Source organism: Oncorhynchus tshawytscha, unplaced genomic scaffold, assembly GCF_018296145.1.
Source record: "Oncorhynchus tshawytscha isolate Ot180627B unplaced genomic scaffold, Otsh_v2.0 Un_scaffold_5493_pilon_pilon, whole genome shotgun sequence".
In the NCBI taxonomy this organism is placed as follows: Eukaryota; Metazoa; Chordata; class Actinopteri; order Salmoniformes; family Salmonidae; genus Oncorhynchus; species Oncorhynchus tshawytscha.
Window position 1 is genome coordinate 20,290 of NW_024609741.1, and position 17,142 is coordinate 37,431.

A 17,142-nucleotide genomic window follows, 5' to 3' on the forward strand; every position below is an offset into this window, starting at 1 on the left:
TGTATTAATACTCACTCCATTCCATCCATTATTATGAGCCGTCCTCCCCTCAGCAGCCTCCACTGATATAGTGTATTAATACTCACTCCATTCCATCCATTATTATGAGCCGTCCTCCCCTCAGCAGCCTCCACTGATATAGTGTATTAATACTCACTCCATTCCATCCATTATTATGAGCCGTCCTCCCCTCAGCAGCCTCCACTGATATAGTGTATTAATACTCACTCCATTCCATCCATTATTATGAGCCGTCCTCCCCTCAGCAGCCTCCACTGATATAGTGTATTAATACTCACTCCATTCCATCCATTATTATGAGCCGTCCTCCCCTCAGCAGCCTCCACTGATATAGTGTATTAATACTCACTCCATTCCATCCATTATTATGAGCCGTCCTCCCCTCAGCAGCCTCCACTGATATAGTGTATTAATACTCACTCCATTCCATCCATTATTATGAGCCGTCCTCCCCTCAGCAGCCTCCACTGATATAGTGTATTAATACTCACTCCATTCCATCCATTATTATGAGCCGTCCTCCCCTCAGCAGCCTCCACTGATATAGTGTATTAATACTCACTCCATTCCATCCATTATTATGAGCCGTCCTCCCCTCAGCAGCCTCCACTGATATAGTGTATTAATACTCACTCCATTCCATCCATTATTATGAGCCGTCCTCCCCTCAGCAGCCTCCACTGATATAGTGTATTAATACTCACTCCATTCCATCCATTATTATGAGCCGTCCTCCCCTCAGCAGCCTCCACTGATATAGTGTATTAATACTCACTCCATTCCATCCATTATTATGAGCCGTCCTCCCCTCAGCAGCCTCCACTGATATAGTGTATTAATACTCACTCCATTCCATCCATTATTATGAGCCGTCCTCCCCTCAGCAGCCTCCACTGATATAGTGTATTAATACTCACTCCATTCCATCCATTATTATGAGCCGTCCTCCCCTCAGCAGCCTCCACTGATATAGTGTATTAATACTCACTCCATTCCATCCATTATTATGAGCCGTCCTCCCCTCAGCAGCCTCCACTGATATAGTGTATTAATACTCACTCCATTCCATCCATTATTATGAGCCGTCCTCCTCCCTCAGCAGCCTCCACTGATATAGTGTATTAATACTCACTCCATTCCATCCATTATTATGAGCCGTCCTCCCCTCAGCAGCCTCCACTGATATAGTGTATTAATACTCACTCCATTCCATCCATTATTATGAGCCGTCCTCCCCTCAGCAGCCTCCACTGCGCTGCATGTATGTTTTTAATACAGTCCTTGGATCATATTGTGCTGTTGTAGTTCATGTATTAGTAGTAGTTCATTATTCCATTCCTCTCTGCTTTATAGCTTATGTGTTCATTCCTCCTGCTGTCCTCATAGCAGCCTATTTTTTTTTATTTTTTTATTTTTTTTTACCTTTATTTAACCAGGCAAGTCAGTTAAGAACAAATTCTTATTTTCAATGACGGCCTAGGAACAGTGGGTTAACTGCCTGTTCAAGGGCAGAACGACAGATTTTGTACCTTGTCAGCTCGGGGATTTGAAATTGCAACCTTTCGGTTACTACCTTTCGGTTACTAGTCCAATGCTCTAACCACTAGGCTACACTGCCGCCCCAGCAGTGTGGCCTATATGTTGTGATATCATTCGTTCCTCCTGCTGTCCTCATAGCAGCCTATATATGTTGTGATATCATTCATTCCTCCTGCTGTCCTCATAGCAGCCTATATATGTTGTGATATCATTCGTTCCTCCTGCTGTCCTCATAGCAGCCTATATATGTTGTGATATCCGATATCCCCTCTCTCCACTGGGATTCTCTGCCTCAAACCCCCGCCGTCTCTAGGAGGGGTGCGTCACTTGAGTGGGTTGAGTCACTGACATGATCTTCCTGTCCGGGTTGGGCCCCCCCCCCCATCCCTCTAGTGGTGTGGGGGCTGTGCTTTGGCAAAGTGGGTGGGGTTATATCCTGCCTGTTTGGCCCTGGGTATCATCGGACGGGGCCACAGTGTCTCCCGACACCTCCTGTCTCAGCCTCCAGTATTTATGCTGCAATTGTTTATCGGGGGCTCGGGTCAGTCTGTTATATCTGGAGTATTTATCCTGTCTTATCCAGTGTGAATTTAAGTAGGCTCTTTCTTTCTTTCTTTCTCTCTCTCGGGGGACCTGAGCACTAGGACCATGTCTCAGGACTACCTGGCCTGATGACTCCTTGCTGTCCCCAGTCCACCTGGCCATGCTGCTGCTCCAGTTTCAGCTGTTCTGACTGCGGCTATGGAACCCTCACCTGTTCACCGGACGTGCTACCTGTCCCAGACCTGCTGTTTTCAAGTCTCTAGAGACAGCAGGAGCGGTAGAGATACTCTCAATGATCAGCTATTAAAAGCCAACTGACATTTACTCCTGAGGTGCTGACCTGTTGCACCCTCTACAACCACTGTGATTATTATTATTTGACCCTGCTGGTCATCTATGAACATCTTGGCCATGTCCTGTTATAATCTCCACCCGGCACAGCCCTCAGAGCCTGGTTCCTCTCGAGGTTTGTAACCTAGATAGTGAAACTATAAGGCAGACAGTCACTCTGCCATAATACAGGGAGGAAACGTGTTCTAAAACATATCAGAGAAACGTAATGAAAACATTAGTCATCAGTCAGACTCTTTACTTCTCTTTATTAAGTGTTCATAAATGTTATCCCTGAACACATGATTAAATAAATAGATCACTGGACACCCAGAGAAATACTTAAGGGAACAGATTTAAGACCATTTTTTCTATCTATCTATCTATCTATCTATCTATCTATCTATCTATCTATCTATCTATCTATCTATCTATCTATCTATCTATCTATCTATCTATCTATCTATCTATCTATCTATCTATCTATCTATCTATCTATCTATCTATCTATCTATCTATCTATCTATCTATCTATCTATCTATCTATCTATCTATCTATCTATAAAACCATCTATCAATCAATCATTCAATCTATGTTTCTGTTGTTAGGTCTTGTTCGGCCTCGTTTACACAGGTAACCTAATTCTGATCTTTACACAGGCAGACAAATTCTGATATTTTGCCCAATTATTGATAATAGATCGGATTGGTCAAAAGACCAATTAGTGGCAAAAGATCAGAATTGTGTTGCCTGTGTAAAAACAGCCTTAATGAGGTATACAGTATGTGATTGTTATACAGCTACGGAGACGGGTGTTTTAGCTCCACACTTTCCATTCTTTAGACAGATAGCCGTTATTGCACTGGCTGCTCCCAGCACCAGTAGGAGTGGAGCTAGAGCCAGGGCCACTGTGGTATCAGCAGCAGCTGCTATGATCACCCCTACTACTACACACACTACTGTTACTGCTAGAGCGATGTGGAGATTCCTCTTTTTATCTACCTTCTCCCTTTTCTCTTCCTCCTTTTCTTTCTCTATCTCTACCTTTACCTCTTCTTTTAATTTTCTCTCCTCCTCCTCCCTCCGTCTTTTCTCCTCCTCCCTCCTCCTCTCCTCCGCCTCTCTGATCTTCCTCTGAGCCTTCTGGTACATCTCGTTGGTGTAGTGCTCTCCTCCGTTCAGCTCCACCATCTCTTTGATCTTCTTCAGCAGCTCTGGGACCTGAGCGGGGTCGTCTTTGGCGTCGTTGTTGAACGAGTGATACCCGCCGCCTAACGTGATGGAGAGTCTCCGCAGCTCTTTACACATCTTCAGAGAATCTGTCACCTGTTTCCCCTTCAGCTGGTCTTTACAGGTGAACAGCAAGATGGTGTACATGGAGGCGTCCTCTCCGAAGTTCTCCTGGATCCACCTCACGGCGTTCCTCTCCTCCTCTGTGAACCTCACCCCCAGCCTGATCACCAGCAGGAAGGCGTGGGGGCCCGGGACGGACATGTTAACGCACTCCTCTATTTTCTCCTTCACCTCTTCGTCCGACCGGGCTGTGTCGAAGAGGCCCGGCGTGTCAACCACATGAACCGTCGTCCCGTTGACTTCTCCACTCTGTCTCTCACACTGTCCGGTCACTGACGCAGGAGAAGAGTCCACTTTAAACACCTCCTTCCCCAGGATGGTGTTTCCTGTTGCGCTCTTCCCTGCTCCAGTCTTCCCTAGCAACACAATCCTCAGCTCAGCGGTCAAACCAGACCCTGTAAAAACCACACAGATAAAGACAATGTAGCTCCCAGTAACTATAGCAACGACAACAACACATTTAAAGTAACTCAACTATCACGCTGTAAAATAGAGATCATGTATGTTGAATCATTTAATTCATTCAATTGATTCAATGATTCATTCAATGATTATTTTAACCATAACCATCCTGCTCAAAGTAACTAGTAGAGTTAGTCTTATAAGTTGCCCAGCTGTAATGTGTGGTATGTTATGTTTTGACTCAACCATGAGAGACCATAAGATCACAGTACAAACAGAGTACATACCATCATGATTTGACTCAACCATTAGACCATAACATCACAGTCCAAACAGAGTACATACCATCATGATTTGACTCAACCATGAGAGACCATAACATCACAGTCCAAACAGAGTACATACCATCATGATTTGACTCAACCATGAGAGACCATAACATCACAGTCCAAACAGAGTACATACCATCATGATTTGACTCAACCATGAGAGACCATAACATCACAGTCCAAACAGAGTACATACCATCATGATTTGACTCAACCATTAGAGACCATAACATCACAGTCCAAACAGAGTACATACCATCATGATTTGACTCAACCATGAGAGACCATAAGATCACAGTACAAACAGAGTACATACCATCATGATTTGACTCAACCATGAGACCATAACATCACAGTCCAAACAGAGTACATACCATCATGATTTGACTCAACCATGAGAGACCATAAGATCACAGTACAAACAGAGTACATACCATCATGATTTGACTCAACCATGAGACCATAACATCACAGTCCAAACAGAGTACATACCATCATGATTTGACTCAACCATGAGAGACCATAACATCACAGTCCAAACAGAGTACATACCATCATGATTTGTTGAGCCACACCCATCATCCTCAGGCTGCCGTTTCAGCTCCATCTCTGTCAGTGGTGTAGCTGTTAGGATAACAGAACAAGTATATTTCAGTGTAAAACAGTCTTGTATTAGCTGAAGTACAGAATCATTGTGATAGCTACGAGTGTTCCAGGTTGAATGAACAGTTCAGTGTAAAACTGTCTTGTATTAGCTGAAGTACAGAATCATTGTGATAGCTACGAGTGTTCCAGGTTGACTGAACAGTTCAGTCTGCTACATCCTTCTCAAACAGTTCATGGTTATGATATTTCAGTTCAGTGTGGAACAGTCTTGTATTAGCTGAAGTACAGAATCATTGTGATAGCTACGAGTGTTCCAGGTTGACTGAGCAGTTCAGTCTGCTACATCCTTCTCAAACAGTTCATGTATATGAGGTTTCATTATATAATATAAGATATTAAAACCAAATATTGAGTTTTACCTTCAGTCATGGTTCTGTCCCTCTTTGCCAATTTTTTGTCAAATGTCACCAGCTCTTTCAGGTCCTCTGCCTGCGTTGAACCAGCTCTTTCAGCTCCTCTGCCTGCGTTGAACCAGCTCTTTCAGGTCCCCTGCCTGCGTTGAACCAGCTCTTTCAGCTCCTCTGCCTGCGTTGAACCAGCTCTTTCAGCTCCTCTGCCTGCATTGAACCAGCTCTTTCAGGTCCTCTGCCTGCGTTGAACCAGCTCTTTCAGGTCCCCTGCCTGCGTTGAACCAGCTCTTTCAGCTCCTCTGCCTGCGTTGAACCAGCTCTTTCAGCTCCTCTGCCTGCATTGAACCAGCTCTTTCAGCTCCCTCTGCCTGCCTTGAACCAGCTCTTTCAGGTCCCCTGCCTGCGTTGAACCAGCTCTTTCAGGTCCCCCTGCCTGCGTTGAACCAGCTCTTTTGAACCAGCTCTTTCAGCTCCTCTGCCTGCGTTGAACCAGCTCTTTCAGGTCCCCTGCCTGCGTTGAACCAGCTCTTTCAGGTCCCTCTGCCTGCGTTGAACCAGCTCTTTAGGTCCCCTGCCTGCATTGAACCAGCTCTTTCAGGTCCCCTGCCTGTGTTGAACCAGCTCTTTCAGGTCCTCTGCCTGCGTTGAACCAGCTCTTTCAGGTCCTCTGCCTGCGTTGAACCAGCTCTTTCAGGTCCTCTGCCTGTGTTGAACCAGCTCTTTCAGGTCCTCTGCCTGCGTTGAACCAGCTCTTTCAGGTCCTCTGCCTGCGTTGAACCAGCTCTTTCAGCTCCTCTGCCTGCGTTGAACCAGCAGTCTGAGTACTGAAGTTTTCTCACAAACAAAGAAAGGAATATCCTGTGCATCTGGCAGAATGGAGGGGAGGTTCCTGCTTCCCTGGATTGTCTACAGTTCTGACAAACATGGCCTGTGTCCCAAACGGTACCTTATTCCCTTTATAGTCTGCTACTGTAGAGCAGGGCCCTAGTGCACTATATAGGAAACAGAGTGCCATTTGGGATGAACACGTGGACTGTTTCTCGAAACTTCCCCTACCCTCTGCATCCCCTAGCTCCAATCCCCCAGGGACTGGAGTAGATCTGAAAGGCTTGGGTAGGTATCAGCAGTATGGTGGATGTTCCACCTAACCTATCAGAAGGCAAGGTAGAGTCACTACCATGTTGCTTATACCTGTCCAACTCCTCCAGATCTACAGGAAGTATGTAGGCTGAAGTAATGAGGCTAGGGGTTGGTTGTAAGGACCAGGCTAGAGATCAGGCTAGGGGTTGGTTGTAAGGGGCCAGGCTCTAGGGACCAGGCTAAGGGGCCATGCCAAGGCAAGGCTAAGGGAGTGGAGACCCAAGAGGGTGGGTAGTGATAATGTAGGCCAAGTTCTGAAGAATGAATGACAGATTTTAATACATATAGAGTTGATTCAACCACGTACAACAATGCATATAGCTGTAGGATCTTAATTTAATCACTGTTTTGTTGCTGAGAATTTTCCTGCTTTGTGATTAACATAAATGAACTGAAAACCCACACTAACATGTGATCATATTAACACTATTTTACAGTACTGCAGTACTTTAGTCCAGCTAATAGCCTAACCACCGATCAAGCAACATTATCGACAAGGGGATGGTCATCTGAATGTGGTTAGGAGACTCAACATTGATGAGAAGAGGTCATCTGAATGTGGTTAGGAGACTCAACATTGATGAGAAGAGGTCATCTGAATGTGGTTAGGAGACTCAACATTGATGAGAAGAGGTCATCTGAATGTGGTTAGGAGACTCAACATTGATGAGAAGAGGTCATCTGAATGTGGTTAGGAGACTCAACATTGATGAGAAGAGGTCATCTGAATGTGGTTAGGAGACTCAACATTGATGAGAAGAGGTGAACTGAACATGGTTAGGAGACTCAACATTGATGAGAAGAGGTGAACTGAACATGGTTAGGAGACTCAACATTGATGAGAAGAGGTGAACTGAACATGGTTAGGAGACTCAACATTGATGAGAAGAGGTGAACTGAACATGGTTAGGAGACTCAACATTGATGAGAAGAGGTGAACTGAACATGGTTAGGAGACTCAACATTGATGAGAAGAGGTCATCTGAACATGGTTAGGAGACTCAACATTAATGCCATAGTCACTGAGGATAATAAATCAATATTAGACTTCACTGCAAACGTTTAGAAGAATTGATACTAATATGACTCTTGCCTGATTTAATTCAAATCAATTATTCAGCTCCATTCCTGATGGCAATTCTGTTGATGAGGAATTCAATAATGTTTGCTGCGAAGATTTGACCACAAAGGAGATCAGATTTGATATCATACAGTTAAAAAATACCACATCCCCTGGTACTGATGGGCAAACCTCTAATTCTTACTTGCCACATTTAAGAAAGCCATCGAAAAACGAGAGCTTCCAGCGTCATTAAAATAAGGTGTTATAACTCTTATCCCTAAAACACATGAGGATACATTCTTTCTTGATACTTGAAGCCCAATTACACTCAAAAACAAAGATAATATACTAGCTTCCATTCTAGCAAAATGCAAGATATCTGGATTTTTGAAAGAGCGTCAAACTTGATGGAATATAACGATTAATTAGATGACAACCCTGTAATTCTATTATTGGATTTCAAAAATGCATTTGATACTGTTAGTCATCATGAGTACATTTTTTAAACATTGGGACGCAGGCCATTTTTTAAACAAAGACCAGACATACGCTCTACAGTGAATTTTAAGACCACACATACGCTCTACAGTGAACTCTAAAAGACCACACATACGCTCTACAGTGAACTCTAAAAGACCACACATACGCTCTACAGTGAACTCTAAAAGACCACACATACGCTCTACAGTGAACTCTAAAAGACCACACATACGCTCTACAGTGAACTCTAAAAGACCACACATACGCTCTACAGTGAACTCTAAAAGACCACACATACGCTCTACAGTGAACTCTAAAAGACCACACATACGCTCTACAGTGAACTCTAAAAGACCACACATACGCTCTACAGTGAACTCTAAAAGACCACACATACGCTCTACAGTGAACTCTAAAAGACCACACATACGCTCTACAGTGAACTCTTAAAGACCACACATACGCTCTACAGTGAACTCTAAAAGACCACACATACGCTCTACAGTGAACTCTAAAAGACCACACATACGCTCTACAGTGAACTCTTAAAGACCACACATACGCTCTACAGTGACCTCTAAAAGACCACACATACGCTCTACAGTGAACTCTAAAAGACCAGAAAGAGGGGAAGTGTCTAAAACAAGAGCTTGTTTACAAGAAAAGGTCCCTCAGACTCTGGTCTGTGTAGCCAGGGCTTCCCTATCTGTCTGCTCCTCAAGACAGGAGCACTGGGGCCCTGTTCATTTGATCGGGTCCCAGAAATGTGATAGAAAGGGCCACTCCTCTCCACGCCCACGAGCAAAAGCTGAAGAATTTAGTTTTTTTATTTTACATTTCAAAAATATGGCATCATAATTAGCACACATAAATAAACCATAACTGGCCTGCAGTATTTCTTATTGTCCTGTAGATGGTGTTGAAGAGATGAGGAGAGAGGTGGTGGAAAAGAATAGGTGGAAGGGAAGAGAAGGGGAGAGAGGTGGTGGACAGAATAGGTGGACGAGAAGACAAGGGGACAGAGGTGGTAGACAGAATATGGAGAGAAGAGAGGCGGAACGACGTGGTGGACAGAATAAGAGGGAAGAGAAGAAAGGCGGAGGGAGGTGGTGGACAGAATAAGAGGGAAGAGAGGAGGAGGGAGGTGCTGCAAGGAATAAGAGGGAAGAGAGGCGGAGGGAGGTGCTGGATGGAATAAGAGGGAAGAGAGGAGGAGGGAGGTGCTGGATGGAATAAGAGGGAAGAGAGGAGGAGGGAGGTGGTGGACAGAATAAGAGGGAAGAGAGGAGGAGGGAGGTGCTGCAAGGAATAAGAGGGAAGAGAAGAGAGGCGGAGGGAGGTGCTGGATGGAATAAGAGGGAAGAGAGGTGGAGGGAGGTGGTGGATGGAATAAGAGGGAAGAGAGGAGGAGGGAGGTGGTGGACAGAATAAGAGGGAAGAGAGGCGGAGGGAGGTGGTGGACAGAATAAGAGGGAAGAGAGGAGGAGGGAGGTGCTGGATGGAATAAGAGGGAAGAGAGGCGGAGGGAGGTGCTGGATGGAATAAGAGGGAAGAGAGGAGGAGGGAGGTGCTGCAAGGAATAAGAGGGAAGAGAGGAGGACGGAGGTGCTGGATGGAATAAGAGGGAAGAGAGGCGGACGGAGGTGCTGGATGGAATAAGAGGGAAGAGAGGAGGACGGAGGTGCTGGATGGAATAGGAAGAAGAGAAGAGGGAAAGAGAAGAGGGGAAGAGGGAGGTGGAGGTGGAGGACAGAATAGGCGGTGCTGGTTTCAAAAAGGCCCACACTTCTGAAGGGGGATCTCATTTACATTGCCTTGATTACCTGAGTCCTCCACTGAGGGAGTTTGATTAACCTGAACCGTGGTGCACCGGGCTTTGTCCCGTGACGTGAACGGATAAAAGGGGGAAAGGAGGGACATCTTTCTTAACTCTACGTGCATAACTTTCGTCACTTTTGTTGAAAGTGAGTCCCAGGAAGCAGCCTCTTCCAAAACGAATGCAATCATTTTTCACGCATGTTAACATAATTTTCATTAGCAGGTGGCTGAATCTCAACAGAGAAACCACCCGAGCGAGGAAAACACCCCTCTGTCTCAGGATGTGTAGCCCATGTGTCTGATGCCGTCTGGACCAAAATAGAATATATAACATGTTGCCGCCATAGCAGTTGATTGATGCCAGCAAGCATTTAGCCTCTCTTGATAAAAACATTATAAAATAATTAGCTAATCAGCGTTGAGCTGAAATGTGGGTTGTCCTGGTGCAGCAAAACAGCCCCAAGGGATACCCCAATCAAATCACATCCTAAGAAAAAGGTAATCTTCATGAAAAACGTGTCTGTTTCTGGTCTGTTTGTGTTGATGTCCTGCAGTAGCTACCTTGTGTTGATGTCCTGCAGTAGCTAGCTTGTGTTGATGTCCTGCAGTAGCAGGAGCAGGACCTGTAACACCACCCGATGCTACAGGAAGGCCATAAAGATCATCAAGGACATCAACCACCCGAGCCACTGCCTGTTCACCCCGCTGTCATCCAGAAGGCGAGGTCAGTACAGGTGCATCAAAGCTGGGACCGAGAGACTGAAAAACAGCTTCTATCTCAAGGCCATCAGACTGTTAAACAGCCACCACTAACATTGAGTGGCTACTGCCAACACACTGTCAATGACACTGACTCTACTCCAGCCACTTTAATCATGGGAATTGATGGGAAATTATGTAAATATATCACTAGCCACTTTAAACAATGCTACCTTATATAATGTTACTTACCCTATATTATTCATCTCATATGCATACGTAGATACTGTACTCTATATCATCGACTGCATCCTTATGTAATACATGTATCACTAGCCACTTTAACTATGCCACTTGGTTTACATACTCATCTCATATGTATATACTGTACTCGATATCATCTACTGTATCTTGCCTATGCTGCTCTGTACCATCACTCATTCATATATCCTTATGTACATATTCTTTATCCCCTTACACTGTGTATAAGACAGTAGTTTTTTGGAATTGTTAGTTAGATTACTTGTTCGTTATTACTGCATTGTCGGAACTAGAAGCACAAGCATTTCGCTACACTCGCATTAACATCTGCTAACCATGTGTATGTGACAAATAAAATTTGATTTGATTTGATTTTGATTTGAAGCTTGTGTTGATGTCCTGCAGTAGCTAGCTGGCTAACTTGGTCTGTTTGTGTTGATGTCCTGCAGTAGCTAGCTTGTGTTGATTTCCTGCAGTAGCTAGCTGGCTAACTTGGTCTGTTTGTGTTGATGTCCTGCAGTAGCTAGCTTGTGTTGATGTCCTGCAGTAGCTAGCTTGTGTTGATGTCCTGCAGTAGCTAGCTGGCTAACTTGGTCTGTTTGTGTTGATGTCCTGCAGTAGCTAGCTGGCTAACTTGGTCTGTTTGTGTTGATGTCCTGCAGTAGCTAGCTTGTGTTGATGTCCTGCAGTAGCTAGCTGGCTAACTTGGTCTGTTTGTGTTGATGTCCTGCAGTAGCTAGCTTGTGTTGATTTCCTGCAGTAGCTAGCTGGCTAACTTGGTCTGTTTGTGTTGATGTCCTGCAGTAGCTAGCTTGTGTTGATGTCCTGCAGTAGCTAGCTTGTGTTGATGTCCTGCAGTAGCTAGCTTGTGTTGATGTCCTGCAGTAGCTAGCTTGTGTTGATGTCCTGCAGTAGCTAGCTTGTGTTGATGTCCTGCAGTAGCTAGCTTGTGTTGATGTCCTGCAGTAGCTAGCTTGTGTTGATGTCCTGCAGTAGCTAGCTGGCTAACTTGGTCTGTTTGTGTTGATGTCCTGCAGTAGTAGCTAAGCTTGTGTTGATGTCCTGCAGTAGCTAGCTTGTGTTGATGTCCTGCAGTAGCTGTTTGTGTTGATGTCCTGCAGTAGCTAGCTTGTGTTGATGTCCTGCAGTAGCTAGCTTGTGTTGATGTCCTGCAGTAGCTAGCTTGTGTTGATGTCCTGCAGTAGCTAGCTGGCTAACTTGGTCTGTTTGTGTTGATGTCCTGCAGTAGCTAGCTGGCTAACTTGGTCTGTTTGTGTTGATGTCCTGCAGTAGCTAGCTTGTGTTGATGTCCTGCAGTAGCTAGCTGGCTAACTTGGTCTGTTTGTGTTGATGTCCTGCAGTAGCAGTAGCTAGCTTGTGTTGATGTCCTGCAGTAGCTAGCTTGTGTTGATGTCCTGCAGTAGCTAGCTTGTGTTGATGTCCTGCAGTAGCTAGCTGGCTAACTTGGTCTGTTTGTGTTGATGTCCTGCAGTAGCTAGCTTGTGTTGATGTCCTGCAGTAGTTAGCTTGTGTTGATGTCCTGCAGTAGCTAGCTTGTGTTGATGTCCTGCAGTAGCTAGCTGGCTAACTTGGTCTGTTTGTGTTGATGTCCTGCAGTAGCTAGCTGGCTAACTTGGTCTGTTTGTGTTGATGTCCTGCAGTAGCTAGCTTGTGTTGATGTCCTGCAGTAGCTAGCTGGCTAACTTGGTCTGTTTGTGTTGATGTCCTGCAGTAGCTAGCTTGTGTTGATGTCCTGCAGTAGCTAGCTTGTGTTGATTTCCTGCAGTAGCTAGCTGGCTAATTTGGTCTGTTTGTGTTGATTTCCTGCAGTAGCTAGCTTGTGTTGATGTCCTGCAGTAGCTAGCTGGCTAACTTGGTCTGTTTGTGTTGATGTCCTGCAGTAGCTAGCTGGCTAACTTGGTCTGTTTGTGTTGATTTCCTGCAGTAGCTAGCTTGTGTTGATGTCCTGCAGTAGCTAGCTTGTGTTGATGTCCTGCAGTAGCTAGCTGGCTAACTTGGTCTGTTTGTGTTGATGTCCTGCAGTAGCTAGCTTGTGTTGATGTCCTGCAGTAGCTAGCTGGCTAACTTGGTCTGTTTGTGTTGATTTCCTGCAGTAGCTAGCTGGCTAACTTGGTCTGTTTGTGTTGATGTCCTGCAGTAGCTAGCTTGTGTTGATGTCCTGCAGTAGCTAGCTGGCTAACTTGGTCTGTTTGTGTTGATGTCCTGCAGTAGTTAGCTGGCTAACTTGCCCCTTTCCTAAGCCATGGATGCAGACTTAGTTTTGACTTAATTCTCTGTACAGGTATGAGGATTCTGTGTTATGCACTATAGTCCGTTACCATATATGTGATTGAATATTATCTGCTGTTGGCTTGTGTGGATGTATGTATGTTATGCAACATAGCTGACTTGAAACATTGTTAACAGTTTCAGGGCCATGGGACTTTCTCATGATGGAAAAATACAGAATAACATGAAGATAGGAACTGTGCAATGAGTTGGGGGGTGGCACATTCAGAATGTAGTGTTGTGAGAACAAACTGTATTTTGTTAGATAACAGGAGCCAGGTGCCTGATAACTGCATATTCTACACAGCTACAGCGACTGACCGCTGAAGCGCTTAGGGGGCTGGGACCAGCCTCTGCGACAACAATCAACGATGGGCTGGGTGAGTCTAAACCACGCCCAGTCTCTACTCTGACAGGCCGGCTCGGAAGCAGGAACTTTTTCTGTCAGAGTATATTTATAATATATTTGTCAAGAACAAGTTAGTTCTCTGTTTGCCCTGCGAGGTGGGACAGAGAGCCCGTATATACGAAAATTGCATTTACCAATTATTGCTTAACTAATAAAAAATAGCATAGCATACAATCGGTGACTCATTGTCATATTTATCCTGATACCAGATTCGAATTGACGCAACTCTAACACAGGTCAATGATTATGACAGCATTCTGATCTAACCATAAATTAATATGTTGTGCCACTTGGCCTGAGAATATTGAAGTTCTATCTTAGCCTAGATGTAGCCTAGTAGACTCACTTTAACTAGCTAGCTAACTTAGCTGGTTCATTGTCGCCAACGTGAGGAATTTAAGCTAGCAAGCATTTTAGCTAGGTAGCCTATGACAACAAAAAATGAAAGGTGTACTGTATGACAGAGTCATAGACCGTTTAGCCAACATGAAAGAGAGGAGGATGGCGTTGGCCTTCAACTAGTCTACAAGTAGGGCGAGTCAACATGTTTGTTTTACTTGTGCACACAGACAGAAATCAGTACCAAGGGGAGCCACGTGATATTTAGCAACAGTGATTGGACTAGATTGTTTTTGGTATCTTTAAGTGTGTTTTCTGTGTATTATACTATGCAGATGTAGTTTTCTTGATTTGATGATATTTAAATGTTTAAGTTAAAATGGTGCTGGAATTAGCGGAGGCGGTGTTCCTGTTGTCTTTGTGTTGACTTGAGGTAACTTCATGGTTCTAAATCAGTAGTAAACTGTAGAAAACATGAACTTGCAGTACACTGTAAGACTGTTCTGTCATTTCAACAGTAAAACACTGTAGAATGCACAGTAAAATACCTGAAATGTGTTTTACAGCAGTAATGCTGTAGATTGCACTGCATTTATTTCATTTAAAAAAAAAAACTTTATCTAACTAGGCAAGTGAGTTAAGAACAAATTATTATTTTCAATGACAGCCTAGGAACAGCGGGTTAACGGCCTTGTTCAGGGGCAGAACGACAGATTTTTCAATTGTTAGCTCGGGGATTTGATCTTGTAACCTTTTGGTTACTAGTCCAACGCGCTAACCACTAGGATACCCTGCCGCATCATGGGTAAAATTCTACTGTTGTTAACTGTAAATGTAAGCCTCCTATAAAAATGACTCTAACGTACTGTATTTCTTTACAGTAGTACCCGAACACTGCTGTAGTTGGCGGCGCCAAACGGTCTGTGGTGTGTGTGTCTGTGTGAGAGAGAGAAAGAGAGCTGAATCTCATAGATGAAACCAAGACTGTTCTCAGGGCAGCTCTGCCGGTTTTGACTAGCAGAAGATACTTTTTGTAGGAGGTTACGAAAATTAACGCAGCAGGTTAGGATAATTAGGTAAAGGTTAGGGAAAGCTAAAATACTAACAATGTCCCCGACGCGACTCGAATCTATTTTACAACCAGGCCTGCCCTGAGAACAGACTTGATTTCCACTAATGCGATGCTCCTTGCCAAACAGTCTGTGAGGGAAAACTCATGAGAAAATAAGCTTTCTGTTCTACTCTAGCTATTTTATTGTTTTGGAAAAGTCGCCTAAATATTTTTGTGCAGCTGATTAGTATGTAGTAATTCCATATACTATATTCTTCTATATATACCTACTGCAGGTTTTCTTAACTAAGCTACTAACTAGCTAGCTAACGTTAGCTTGTTTGGATTGTGTTAGCTAACAGTAGCCAAGTTGACATGTCAGTCTGTTGCATTGATCTTTCAGGTTTCTCTGTTGTTTCCCTGTCTCACTCAGTGTGTTCTTCTTAAACCAGTGGAGGCATGGTGGGTCTTCAAGATGCAATTAAACACCAATTGCCCGAGTTGGAGCATTTGGTGAGATCTTTGTCAGAGCATCTGAGGGCCAATGTTGTAGTGGAGAATATTAAAGACCTTGAATATGTTCAACCGGACGATATAACAGACCATTTGACGCCAATATAGTGTCAGGAATTTCAACCAAAGAGGTGAGATCTTGATTGATGAATGTAACATATTTACATAATTGTTATGAAAAAGGGTACCATCTAGAACGTAACATGGTTATTTGTCCCCATAAGAGAACCCTTTGAAGATCCCTTTCTGATTCCAGGTAAAGTTACATGTATAACCCTTTTGGTTCCAGGTAGAACTCTTCTGGGTTCCATGTAGAACCCTTTCCACAGAGGGTTCTACATGGTACCCAAAAGGGTTCTACCTGGAAACAAAAAGGGTTCTCCTATGGGGACAGCCAAAGAACCCTTTCGGAACCCTTTTTCTGAGTGTACACACACACACACACACACACACACACACACACACACACACACACACACACACACACACACACACACACACACACACACACACACACACACACACACACACACAAGGTTAAAAAGGTTCTGTAAATAGTTTCCCCCCTCAAAATAAATGGTTTATGCTATGAGGGAGCGAGACAAATGTCATAAAAGGGACAGAAATGCCAAAAATACATAAAAGTACAAAATAATACAAATGTTTGTTTGTTTGTCTTCTTGTGCTGGTATGGAGTGCAGCACATAGCCTAACAATTTTTTCTTTGTAATTTTTAAAAGAAAATGAAGAAAGGATATTATCTGTAACAATGGATAGGACTCTTGTCCTCCTCCAAGCATCAGTGACCTCCAGGAACAGTGGCCTTTCCGTTTCACCAAGTTATGGCTCTGCGACCACTTCGAAACCCTCCCTGGCGTCGTGATTGACAGACGCCTGACTCAAGCTCTCCCGAACAAGAGTAAGAGAATTGTCAACATTTTTAAAAGCCAAAAGACCATTCTGCCATTCTTCTGTTGATGACCCACTTCAGAGAGGAGGACCTCTGTTTCTCTTGGCAGATGTAAAGAATAGTGTTTTTAGACTTCTAAAGTCGATATGATTAATGGTGTTTATACTCTACTATTACACATGATATGAATATTTTTAATATGTATGTTTTGTGATTTTAGGTCACTGCAACTCGGGATGATGTCGAGGTGCGAATTCCTTTGCCATTTCATATCCAACATTTTTATGCAAGTAAAGTCCAGGTCAGATAAAGAATGTTATGACAGGAATGGAAATAAACCAAATTCAAAGTGAATTTGGGCAGGTAGTGTTCTCCTGGCATCCGCCAAACCCAGATTCATCTGTCGGACTACCAGATGGTGCAGCTTAATTCACCACTCCAGAGAACATGTTTCCACTGCTCCAATGGCCATGAGCTTTTCACCACTCCAGAGAACATGTTTCCACTGCTCCAATGGCCATGAGCTTTTCACCACTCCAGAGAACATGTTTCCACTGCTCCAATGGCCATGAGCTTTACACCACTCCAGAGAACATGTTTCCACTGCTCCAATGGCCATGAGCTTTTCACCACTCC

At 44.1% G+C, this 17,142-nt stretch overlaps 1 protein-coding gene and 1 long non-coding RNA gene across 3 annotated transcripts; one reads left to right on the forward strand and one right to left on the reverse strand.

Moving 5' to 3' along the window:
- Positions 1-2,682: 2,682 nt before the first annotated feature.
- LOC112242003 (GTPase IMAP family member 7-like) lies at positions 2,683-5,982 on the reverse strand. 2 transcript variants are annotated; one of them, XM_042317456.1, is made up of 4 exons: positions 5,678-5,726; positions 5,544-5,613; positions 5,071-5,142; positions 2,683-4,182 (listed from the first exon to the last, which is right to left on the reverse strand). In XM_042317456.1, exons 2-4 carry the CDS (start codon positions 5,551-5,553, stop codon positions 3,227-3,229), a joined length of 1,038 nt encoding a protein of 345 aa, XP_042173390.1. In that variant the 5' UTR covers positions 5,554-5,613; positions 5,678-5,726; the 3' UTR covers positions 2,683-3,226. The 2 variants fall into 2 exon arrangements, with proteins under 2 accessions (XP_042173390.1, XP_042173389.1); XM_042317455.1 differs by having other exon boundaries at positions 5,544-5,982.
- A 9,014-nt stretch (positions 5,983-14,996) lies between these two features.
- LOC121845683 lies at positions 14,997-16,972 on the forward strand. The gene is made up of 3 exons (XR_006082688.1): positions 14,997-15,727; positions 16,337-16,515; positions 16,727-16,972. It is a non-coding gene; the product is annotated as an uncharacterized LOC121845683 (long non-coding RNA).
- The last annotated feature ends 170 nt before the right edge of the window (positions 16,973-17,142 follow it).